The sequence below is a fragment of the Artibeus jamaicensis genome, unplaced genomic scaffold, assembly GCF_021234435.1.
Source record: "Artibeus jamaicensis isolate MK-2021 breed Jamaican fruit bat unplaced genomic scaffold, CSHL_Jam_final scaffold_369, whole genome shotgun sequence".
NCBI classification, from domain to species: Eukaryota; Metazoa; Chordata; class Mammalia; order Chiroptera; family Phyllostomidae; genus Artibeus; species Artibeus jamaicensis.
This window is the reverse complement of record NW_026522042.1, coordinates 38,036,784-38,049,491: the sequence shown is the minus strand read 5'-3', so window position 1 is coordinate 38,049,491 and position 12,708 is coordinate 38,036,784. Positions and strand designations below refer to the sequence as shown.

The following is a 12,708-nucleotide window of genomic DNA, read 5'->3' as shown; positions in this document are numbered from 1 at the left end:
GACATGCTGGTTTTGATCAAAAACTGCTGAACACTCAGTGCAATGTGGGCAGGTGTGCTCGTAAGTCACCCATCATGCAATGGAGAAACATGCTGAGTCTTCAAAAAAAATTCACTGAGGCCAAATGTAGCCTCTCACAACAATACAAGCTGGCACACTGATAAGAGATGGGCTCCTAGAACACTTACCTCACAGGGAGAGCCTGTACTACAAGAGGCCAGCCCTTTGTATATCAACAGTATAGACAAAGTGCCATGAAGGAACAGAGAAGGATGCAATGAATTCTTCCTGAGAGTCTGGGATGAATTCTAGAGGTAGGTATTTGCCAAACAGGGCAAGACTGAGGGCATCACATGCCCAGGAAAGAATAATGTTATGATTCAAGCAACGTGTGTAAAACTGAATGGCACATACAAGGAATGATGAGGAATCTAAGGAGGTAAGAGAGAAGGCCAGTAATGTAAATTGAGGGCTAGCACAGAAGAACATACCAAGTTAATTCTGTAAGAAATTAGGCTTTTAAGAAATGCAGCAGAATTAATCAGAAAAGGAGAACTAGGGAAGAGGAACCATGGACGAGGTCCCTGGGACCTATGCAAATTTGGGTAACATACAGGTGATAATGTCAGAATTACGGAACCACGGTTTCTTCTTGTATTCTGTTTTATTCTGAAGAACCACTTGGTGGGCCAATGTATTAAGTGAAGGAGGACAAAAATGCTGTTAGAGCCTAAATTTATGACTTTCTTTATGGCCAGTATGTTTTACACCTTCTAGCTAAAAAAACTGCAGCTTGAGTCTTTTTCTAATAAATTTTAGTACCTCGTAAGCATCCTACAGTGCTGACTAAACCCTCTCTTCCTTTTTATTTCCCAAACATTGGCAAGGGTTGTAAATCTCATTTCCAATTTGCCTAAAAACAAAATATTTAAGGAAAAAAAGAAAAACCACTAATGACAAGCATAAGACAAATTTCAAGCCTCATTAATATACTTCTCTGATTTAATGAAATAAAATCTCTACTAACTAAAATACAAACACACAAAGAAACCCATGCAAAAAATGAAACTGGACTACCATACACAAAAATTTGGTCAGAATTGATTAAACACTTCAATGTAAGAAATAAAACTTCGAGAAGAAAATAAAGACATTGGTGTTAATGATGATTTTGGGGGGGGGGGGATCTGATTCCAAAAGCAAAGGTAACAAAAGCAAAAATAAACAAACAGAAACGTCAGACTAGAAAGCCTCTGCACAGCAAAGAAAATTATCAACAAAATGAAAAGGTAACCTACTGAGTTAGAGAAAATATTTGCAAATCATACCACTGAAAAGGTGTTAATATTCAAACTATGTAAAGAACTCATACAACTCAATGGCAAAAAAATCCAATTTAAAAATGGGCAGATCTAAATAGACATCTGAAGACACACAGATGGCAGACAGGTACAGGAAAAGATGTTTAACATCACCAATCATCTGGGAAATGCAAATCAAAACTGCAGTGAGGTATCACCTCAGGCTTATTAGAATGGCATTTATCAAGACAAAGAATGATGAGTGTTGGTGAGGATGCAGAGAGAAGGGAACCCATGCACACTGCTGATGAGAAGGTTAGGTTGGTTTAACCACTATGAAAAACAATATGGAGGCTCCTCAAAAAATTAGAAATAGAACTACCATATAGTCCAGCAATTCCATTTCTGGGTATTTATAAGAAGAAAATAAAAACTGGTTTGTAATCACAGAAGTCTGAGGTTCCTACTTCATCTTAACTCCTATGTTCTCTAAAGTTAAGTTACATGTCAGACACTTTATTTACACATTTTTAATACGATTCAACAACATATACCTGCTTTCTATATTTTTCAACAAAATATGATTCAAACAGCAATCTTTCCCATTTGCTATAGATGGGAAAACAGGCTCAATTCATTACTGAGGAAAACCCATAGTGGTCTGAAAATCATAAAGCCTTGCTTGTCATTATATGAAACATGCCCTTTATCAATAGTAATAAGAAGTGGAGGTAATTCTACTAACTACAAAAGGATACAATGATTGATTAAAAAAAATTTCAGATTAACAGTTATACACATATGAGATTATCAGCACTCATGATAACATGATTTTAACTATTCTCTTTAGAGCCAGGCAAGTATCACATGACCCTCTAATATCTTAAAGGTGCCAGTGACGCTGAAAACAGGCAAATACAAAAACAGGATGCTGACTCATCCCCCCTTTCCCCATGACTTGCGTGAAAGGCAGGGAAACTTTTTATTTGAAAAACAGAACGTACTCTGGAATCTAATGAACAAATTGAACTACCAAGCAAAACAGAGACAGACTAAAGAGAGCAGGATGACAGCTAGGTGGGGAGGGGGTACGGGGCAGATTAGGAGTGGAGGGGTCAAGCAAAAAGGAAAAGGACAAGAGCGTGGTGACTGAGGTGGGGGGAGGGTATAGGGGGGATAAGTGATCATGGAAAAAATACAATAAAAAATAAAGTCAGTGAAGTAGAAGAGATTCAAACTTAGCTCTGCTTGATAAAAAAAATACTCAAAACATCTTTAAAAAATTCATATGCTAAAATGCACTTGGATTTAAAAATAATCAAATCACAAAATAATTAGACCAAAGAAGCCCAATTCAGAGTTTTACTATAACAAATCTGATCTCAAGATTAAACAATAGATATTATAAGAAAACTAACAAATAGTTGCTATACTGTTTTTCTATAGTGATAGGAAACAAAACTCATGCAGGATATAATTAATTACCACCCCACCCCACCCCATTTTGTCCAAGTGCAATCAATTAAAGGATCCATCCACCTACTCTTTGTAAGTTCCCGTCTCATGATCTTCCGTCATGACATCATGCAGGCCCTCCACTGAGATGTTTATAATTCCACAGAACTTATCCTGGATAACACTAGAATACAAGAAGAGCACAACAGGTTAAACTGGAGTATTTCAACAGGTATTTTCTTTTTCCTAACTATACTCTTGATGATGAAGAGAAACGTAGTTCTAAAATACAAGAAAAACTTTCAAACTATTTCTTGCATATAACTTTAAAATTTTCTTTCACTAGATCATCAGTGTGTTTAACTAGTAGAAGCATAGACTACACAGGAAAGAGATGCTTTAATATTATTTAACTTATAATAGTCTTGTGTTGATTTTATGACTAGAAAGGTAAAGATACAAAAATGTTAAAGATTAAAAAACCTCTACTCTTTTAAAAAGATACCATCCAGAAAAATAAAAGACAAGCCATAGACTGGGAAATGAATATCTGTAAAACATGTATCTGACAAAGGACTTGGGTCTAGAATATATAAAAAAAACTGAAAACTCAGTTAAGACAAATAACTCAATTTAAAAATGGGCAAATATTTAAATAGACACTTCACCAAAGATATATAGAGATGTCATATCGGCACCTAAAAAGATGCTCTACATGTATCATTAGTTATATGAGAAATGCAAATTAAAACCACACTGAGATTTTAATTAAAAATAAAATTAAGAAGACTGACAATACCAAGTGCTGGCAGGGACGAGAAACAACAGGACTTCCCATACAATGGTGGCAAGAATAAAAAATGGCACATCCATTTTGGAAAACACACTGGCAATTTTTAGGAAGATAAACACACTCCATATTACTAAGCAATGCAATTCCTAAATATTTACCCAAGACCACAGCAAGTATCTTTGGATCCGTATATGAATATTTATTATAGTGTTATTCATAAAAATCCCAAACCGCAAATGATCTCAATGTCTATTAACTAGTGAATAAATAAAAAAAACTATGGGACACTTATTTAATGGAATAGCAGTCAGCTTAATAAAAAGGAACAAAACAGATACATGCAAGAAAAATAATACCCTAAGAAAAAAATATACCCAAAAGGCTACACATTGTTAAGACTCTATTTATATGGCTTTCTAGAAAGGCAAAATTATTTATTTAATTAGTGGCTGCCAGGCAAAAACCTAAAGGGAACTTTTTGGGGAGATGGGAATATTCTGTATCTTGAGTGTGTTAGTGGGTACATGCTGCGTACATCTGTCAGAACTGTATGCAGGCCCTGGTTAGGTTAGCTGAATTGGTGGGAGTGTTACCCCAATATGCCACGGTTGTGGATTCAATTCCCAGTCACGACACATACAAGAATCAACTAATGAATGCATAAACAAGTGGAACAACAAATCAATGTTTTCTTTTTCTTTGTCTCCTTTCCTCTCCCTGTCTCACTTAAAAATGAAAGAGAAAAAGAAAAAAAAAAGAAACCCTGCATGCTTAAAAGAGGTTTCACTATATGTAAACTATGAGGCCTGTCCAAAAAAAAAATCAACCATTGTTAATACAGTGAGAACAGTTTGTGGACACCCATGCAAGCTGGCAGCCAAGGAGAGTGGACGGGAATGCATATGTGTGAACAATGATGACTTCACTGTACTAGTCAGTACGGGTGGTAGATGCTGTTGAGTGAGCATGTGGACTGTATGGCCGTCACATTCAAAATGACTGAGTGAGTAGAGCAACAAATCTGCATCAAATTTTGTATTAAGATTGAACATTCCTCTGCAGAAACTATTCAGATGATTCAGTAGGCCACAGCTATGGGCAACTGGTGATTGGCAACATGTCTGCTCATGCATCACGTCTGATGCAGTTTTTTAGCGAAACATCAAATCACCCAGGTGACTCAGCCCCCTACAGCTAAGATTTGGTGCCCTGCAACTTCTGGCTTTTCCCACAACTAAAATCACCTTTGAAAGAGAAGAGATTTCAGATCTTCAGTGAGATTCAGGAAAATATGATGGGGGCAGCTGATGGTGAGTGGGTGAACTGTGTGAGGTCTTAAAGTGTCTTCTTTGAAGAGGACTGAGGTGTCATTGTCCTATGTGCAATGTTATCTTCTATCTTCTTCAGCAAATTTCTGCTTTTCATAGTACCTGGCTGGATACTTTCCGGACAGGCATTGTGTACCTTCATAAACCTGACTTTTAAAAAGTGGGGGTACATACCCCACCCATGGCCACACTAAATCATACTACTTGATTTTAAAACGAACTGAATAAATTGTAACTTTTGTCTCCACAGAACTTACCCCTATCAGGGCTCTATGGTGTTTCTCATACTGCATTAACATGTGTAAGTGATTTTTAAATGTTGAGTGAAGTAGTTCCCAACGTCACCACTTTGGGCCATGCATTCCCATCTCTGTAAAGTCAAAACTCTTTGTCTATACATTCAAATGTGATCAGATTTTAGAAAACTAAATCATCACATGAGCAAATAATAACCAGGTGATATCATTTGAGTACATTTTAGTCTGCATATAACACTCTAATGCAGGACTATAAACTCCTGATGTTACTGTGTTTCCTTTATATATGAATGAAAGAGCCTCTGAAGAAACATATACACAGTCTACATTATCAGGCCTTACTGAGAAACACCCTGGAATAAAAAATTTTAAATAAAAAATTTAAAAAACAAATTTTTACTGAAAATTCAACTACTCTGCAATCCTACTGAAGTGAATTCATTTTTGTAGGGTGTTGGTCTCCTTGTAAAAATGAAGGCTGGAGTCAGGGATGGCAAACAAATGGAGGAAAAGCCATTTCCCTTCTCACTGCAAGCAGTTCACCCCTAATCCATGAGAGCATGCTAAGCAGGCAGGGTCTCAGAGCCCTGTTTAACACAGCGGCATTCAGGCCAGCTCTCAACCACTGACCGCAGTTAGTTAAAACAGACAAAGGCCCTCTCAACTACAGCTTCCAAAGCTCTTTACAGTGCTTTCTGTCATACTGTTCGGGAAGAACCCACTCAGCTGCCTTTTCTACTCACATCACCTCAAAGCATCAAAAAATTTCACAAGAAATCAGTGTCATTTCTGACTACTGTGTATTTGCTCAAAAGACAGATTATGAATTTTCCTAACAGATACCTGGCAACCTGAGAATGACTGTGTTCTGCTACATGGGTGAGTGTTAACTGCAAGGGAGTGTATTAGAGAAAGAAGAATGGTAAAATTGGACAACCAGCTCATCTGATTACAGGTTTTACTTCAAACTGTCATACTGATCAGTACGGTGGTGTTACTAGGACAAGCACACGTGTTTCTGAGAAGGTACTAAGTCATACCTTTGCTACATGCAATTATGAAAAAGTAATTAGCATTATGCTGAATTAATAAATGATGCAGTTCTAGCACCTTAGGCCTCAATTCAGACATGAACATTCACAAGTCATAGCGTTTGAGGCTAAGAACAGGTTTTGATAAATCAGACTGCAGCAGAGATAAAATAAACTTTACACAAGTCTTGCCAAAAGCAGTAACTTCAACTCTTTCTCAAAAATGATGAGATTGTTTAGATGACACTGCTAGAACCAGAATAAACCTTGAAAAGTTCTAAGAAAAATCTTATGAGTTCAGAAACTTGAGATGTACTAAAAGCCAAAATACAGAATTAATGAAAGACTGACCAAAAAAAGGTGTTAAAAATTAGAATAAAGAACGGATAATGATATTCACAGAAGCAGATCGCACACAAGCTGGAGGACACTGTTCCAACCTCTGCTCAGCCTGCTCATGCTGTCCAGGAAGAAAGACCACTGTCCTGGCCCTGCTCATTCAGGTTCAGAGAGCTCAGTAAGTGATACGACCCTGGGACTTGACCCTCCTGCTTCAGGACTTTGCCTCCAGCCGAATTTCTAGCTCTACCTGCTTGGACAGACGACTGTCTAGTGAGGGTAAAAGAAGAGAGGTGAGACAACCTCAGTCTCAGTCGGTGGTAGATCAGTAACTCTTGTCATTAGAATGTGACACGCTGCATAGAAAAGGACATGAGAGGCAGACATCTGTCTAGCTGGAGTTTGTGGGGTGGGGAGGTGAAGTCCAGTAGACTGGAAAAACCATGCTCACCCTGGAGTACCTATTACTGCCAGCAGGGATGAGGCACAGATTTGCAGTTCAAAATAGGGGAGGATGACTACGGCCCAGAGGGGAAAGGTATGAAAGCTGGCTTTGATGGGAAGAGCTAATTCTATACAGAAAAAAAGAACTGAAGAAAATGAGTGGGAAGGAAGTAGCCACATTCTGGGATGGGTAAAAGGAGAAGTTATATGATTATCTTCAAAGAATTCAAGCTCAAAAAGCACTCAAAAGGATGCACCTCAATTACCGCATTAAGCAGTGTGGGGAAAGTACCACCCAAATATTAGGGATAACAAAGACACGAAAGGCTTGTGCTTTCCTGGCACACAGAACGCACATTTAAAGAAAAGAGTAGCAAGAAGTTATACAGTCCTTTTCTCCGTTTTAAGTATCTTAAAAATGTTCCCTCTAAATGTGTAAAATAACACTTTAAAATAAAGGCTTTAAAATCTATTTCTTTTAAACAGTATTCATTATGAAGTGCTGAATATTGTTTGCTTAACTTATTCACAATACTCTAAACCTTGTCTTTTACAAATTAAGAATCAATCTTGTATTTTAAAATATACAACTATTCTGAATAAAATGCTTTAAACTGTGATTAGACATTTAAAATACAACAGTCAAAAGAGAGCTATAAACTCTCAGAGGAATAAAAGAAAATAGGTTTGGACAAAAAAAGAGGAAATGATAAAAGGCATGTACCCAGATAATCTAATATACGCTCTGTCTTCAAATACAAAAAACAGGAGCTAGGCATTACTTTCTGGGTTTTCTTTTCAAATAAAAAATACCCCAAACATTTTGTATGTTATTAGAGTTATGAGAAATACTTTACTAGAATTCTCTGTGTGTCATCTTCTAACTGTCCTCTCATGTACATTCATTGACATCTGTAGACATCTGACATCTGTCAGGTGTAATGGAGAAAAGTGAAGGTAGACAGAGAAAGCATGTAATTTTAGGTCTCATGCAGTTCTTAACCCCTCAAACCAGTACCACCTAACTAAGAAGTGATTAACCAGGGCACAGTAATCTAGAGTACTGAAAAGATTAGCTGAACTATTCCTCACTAGCTTCTATACTACAGTTAAAAAAAAAATCCATATACACACTCTGGAGCTAAAACAAAATAAAACAATGTGATTACTGAATATTACTGCTAAAGCTTTACGTTTTGGTGGGGTCCCTTGAGCAGACTTCAGAAAGACTGGCTCATGCAGTAATAATAAGTACGAGGTGTGATTATACCAGGACACCAATTAATTTATAAAGAAAGAAGTTATTAGAATAAGACGTCATATTAGCCAGGCCAACCCTTCCTAATGAATAACTCACCAGAGTTAAGTTCATTCGCTTTAGTTAACATTTCATGAGACCATGAAATATGTCTGCCACCATTATAGGCCCTGGGGATAACATAGATGGCCACCCTCAGGAAACTCAGAAACTAAAGGAAGCTTAAAGTCTAGTGCACACAACTTTGTGTGCACATAGGAAAGTGTGTTGCACTTTTGAATGTTACCTGTTCTATGATTTACAGGAAAAAAAAAACCAGAAAAAATTGTGTTGCAAACTGAGGAGCTCATTATGAACTGAAAGTCTGCAGGAAGGACAAAGAAATTGAACAACAAATGAGATTTTCTTTTTTTAAGTCAAGTTATGGTATTCTGAATGGTTAACTCCCATCTGCAGTTTTACAGGTATTTCTGACTCACTACCTGGCACACACCTAAAGCCAGTGTATCCTTTCACCTGGATGATGCTAATGAAGTACTGGAAAAATCGTAACTCTAGTTTGCATCCTTGGTCCCAAGGGGCTTGATCATTCTACCTCCAATCAAAATCTTAGAATTTTCAAGTTAACTCATATTTCACCAATTGTGTTAGGAGATGCTCCTCCTAAACAAGGCACAATTTTGATACAAATGTATTTTCATTTCACAGTGCTAAATGGGATCCACCTGACCTGTTTCTTTTTAACTGAGGGCTTCAAGTATGCAAATGAATGCTTTCTATTCCAGTCTCTTACCTTTCATTCCTTCTCCTTTAAGAACTTTCAAGGCCTACCAAGAGCCTCTGCAATTTCTATGACTCCACCTCTCCAAAGGTACACTGCTTTACCCTTCATTTCACTACTTTCAAGCAGTTAAATCAGCACTTCCTGATACAATAGTTCCATTCAACTCACACTTCCTCAGTGAAGCCTTTGCTGCCCACCCCTGAACCCACTGTAATTGAGCATTGTCCTTTAAATTTCTAGTAGCATAACACCTCTGCAATAGGTTGCATTTGGCATGCAACTCATGCGGCATCATTTATACCACCTTTTCCTAATGTCCTTTAGGTTTTCATGCCTGCTCTCCCTAAGACTGTAAGTAACTTGCAGCAGAGCCCATAGGTTGTACTTACATGTTTATTATGCATAATGTGAAAACAATCAATCATGGGAGTTAATCACCCCCCAAAGCTTTTCTACTTCATTTTTACTTCATATTAAATTACAAGCATAGAGAGCTAAGTTGTAGATACTGTATTACAACTTACTACTCTACACTAGACATGAGGCAGAACATGGAACAGAAGACAGCTGTGTGGGAACCTAGTTCTGAAACAGTCATTTGAGAAAATGCAAGCAGAGTTTAACACCAAGGATGAAAGAAGAGAATGAAAGTAAAAGAGCAGAAGTGAAGTAAATCCAAAGGGGAAAAAAATGTTAACAAGCAGAACATTTTCTTCCTTTTTACTTGCCACAAACTCTTTTCCTTCTCTTATTTTACAAACTTGGCTGAGAACGTTTATTCACACAGGCACAAGTTACAACCAGGCTACAGAAAGAAGACAGGCCCTTTCAAAGATCTGCTACTTTTGTTTTTAATTATGTTTTCAGGTATGTGGTAAGTGATGTTACACATATACAAAGACGAAATAAACAGGTGAAAATGTGGAAAATTCACCAGTAAGCACAGATCAACTGACCATTTACAACTATTCCACATATTTTCAGTAAACTTTTTAGTCAAATGTGCACAAGTAAAATTATAGTTCTTACTCTTGACTTAGTTCCTAAAGAAACATTTTTTCTGGGTATGTAAAAGTATCTGTCTGTAAAGTATATGAATTGCAGAAACTTTATGAAAAGTGATTTTTCCTTGTTTTAAAAAAATATGTACTTAGCTCCTTTGAAAAGCACTCACTGGACCTTTCGCTAATGACCCACTGAGCTGTCAAGAAAGGGCAGAGCGGAACACTGCTTCTGGGTGAAGTGGCAACATGTCCTGTTGCTTCGCTTCAGGCGGTGGCGTGACAAGGGAAAAAAAATACGCACTTAAAAATCAACCATTCTTCCTTGTGTTATTCACTCAACTTAAAAAACCATGCAGACTTAAAACTATTTGACCTTTTGTATCATTAGGAACCTAACCACAAGTGTTCAGAAAACAAAATGCCTTTAGAAAGATAAAAAAATCAATCTCCAAGGGCACGAGTAACTGAAATACTCTAATATTCACTTAGCCTAAATAGTAAACCTTAGATTAAATGGGAATTTTAGCTTCTTTCTTCTTTTCCCATTTTTATTAGTATTTTTTCAGTGAGCATTTTACATTTCCGTGTTTTTATGTGTCCATCGTCACAGAGCACATGCCTGAAATCTCTTCTCTGTGATGGGTTCCCACGTCTGCATCGCACCTTCGTTCCCTGGGACAGAGAAGGAGAGGAGGCGTGCAGACACACACAAAACTGTCAGTCACCCTTTCGAACAGTTTCATAATATAAAATTGATGATCCACAGTTTTTCACAGTTGCAGGCCCAAGAAAAAATAAATCACTTTACAGTTTCTTCAGACCTAACCAGACAATAATTATACTATTTGTATACCACAATTAATATTTGAAGTTTTCACACTGTTGCATCTTAAATACAGGCGGTCAATCAAATTATGATAATTTAAAGAAATAAAAAGTTTTTAAGCACTAAAAGCTACAACCAAATAAAATACTCTCTTAGCTATACTCTTCTGCTTATGTTGTTTACCGGGATGTAGCAAAGAGCAACAGTCTAGTGAAAGGAAATGGCAAAAGAAACAGCCTTGATTTATCAGTCTTACTCCCAGATTTCTACTGTGTCAGAGGCACAAAGTGGTGACATTTAGACTAAAATTAGTTTGTTTTTTCCCTCTCTAGATTTCCAGGACCAAGGCTGCAAATACTTTTGTCACTCAAATGGAAACATATTCTTTCTATGTAGCCATTCTCTGCATGGTCATGGAAAAGTTTAATAAATCTAGATCCCCTGAAAAATATGAGCAAGGAAATGGAATAAAATAATTCATAGTGGAAATTCACTAAGTATTTTTAAATAAAACTTGAATTTTTACACCCAACAGTGATCTTTACAAAGGCTGTTATAGAACCATTCCACTAAATACCTTTGAGTGTACATACACAGGGGGGAAAATGCCATTATTAAGACAATAAAAATTAGCCCTGGCTGGTGTAGTTCAGTGGATTGAGTGCTGGCCTGCAAACCACATGATCGCGGTTTGATTCCCAGTCAGGGCACATGCTTGGGTTGCAGGCCAGTACCCAGCAGGGGACCCATGAGAGGCAACCATACATTGATATTCTCTCCCTCTCTCCTTCCCTTCTCCTCTAAAGATAAATAAATAAAATCTTACCAAAAAAAGTTTTAAAAAAGGACAACAAAAGATAACTGCAATGACCCACGAGAAGAAACTGCAACACTGCCCAATGCAGACACACCACAACACCACTGAGAAAGGAGATGACCAGTGACTGGTACAGAACTATTTGGAAAAGACATCTGGCTGGAAAAGCAGCAACCGATGCTTATTCTGGATGATTAGCGAAGTCACTTGACAGACCTGGTTCTTGTTTTGTAAAAAGGAATGTAAAAGAATTTACTAGAGATTAGGTAATTATGGGGCTGAGGTATAACCTCACCACTGTATATGTTGGACACTGTTGAAAACAAAGCTGTGCAATAAACAATGACAAAGTAATCATGAATATGCACCTTCAGGACAATGCTTTTTGAGCTGTGCTAATGCTATTCCAGTTACATGAAATGGTTCTAGTGGCCTAGAGTTAAGTTCCTGGGAAGAGCTGCATGTCACGAAGCTCAGACCAAAATGAAAATCATGTGCTCTGCAAAACAGTGTTATATGATCAAAAGGGGACTCTGTTAACGATAAACACACTGACGTCAAAAATTTATATGAAGCATCTGAATAAAACTATCATGAAATAAGAAAAATCTCCCAAGTAATATTTTAAATTATTTTAGAGCATGTCTATGTAATTAAACTAACAACTTAATACAATAGAAATCTCATGTATAATGAATCAAGCTGACCAAAAAACCTTACATATATTTTTCTTATAGGGAAAATATTACAGTTATACCTGCCTGCGCAGGTTCAATGCCAAATTCTACCTCAACACTGCTAGCACATACAATGACCCCTCGGAGTCTGGAAACCCCAAGTACATCTGCATCCTTCACAACCTTTCTTGGCAGTCCAACAGGCAACTCAAACTTAAGATATCTAACACCAAACTTTTGAGTGCATCCCCAACAAAAACAGAGAAACCAAAACAAAACAAAATCTAAACCAGGCTCTCATCCAGATGCCCTCATTTGAAGAAAGAGCAACCTAGCTAGTGACTCAAGCCAGAAACCTGGCATTCAGTTTAGACCTTGGTTCTCAGGTACTCTT

At 37.2% G+C, this 12,708-nt stretch overlaps 1 protein-coding gene and 1 non-coding gene across 5 annotated transcripts in view; one reads left to right on the top strand and one right to left on the bottom strand.

Moving 5' to 3' along the window:
- IPO11 (importin 11) overlaps window positions 1–12,708 on the bottom strand; it is a 189,714-nt gene that overhangs the window by 19,049 nt on the left and 157,957 nt on the right. For 3 of the 4 annotated variants that reach the window (XM_053657295.1, XM_053657296.1, XM_053657297.1), the window contains exon 28: window positions 2,845–2,940. In XM_053657295.1, the coding sequence (XP_053513270.1) occupies window positions 2,845–2,940 (96 nt within the window). Of the gene's footprint in view, window positions 1–2,844; window positions 2,941–12,708 lie in introns of those variants that run through there. The other variant, XR_008390098.1, reaches the window with a different exon arrangement.
- LOC119042437 (small nucleolar RNA SNORA21) lies at window positions 10,145–10,279 on the top strand. Its single transcript, XR_005081228.2, has one exon. It is a non-coding gene; the product is annotated as a small nucleolar RNA SNORA21 (small nucleolar RNA).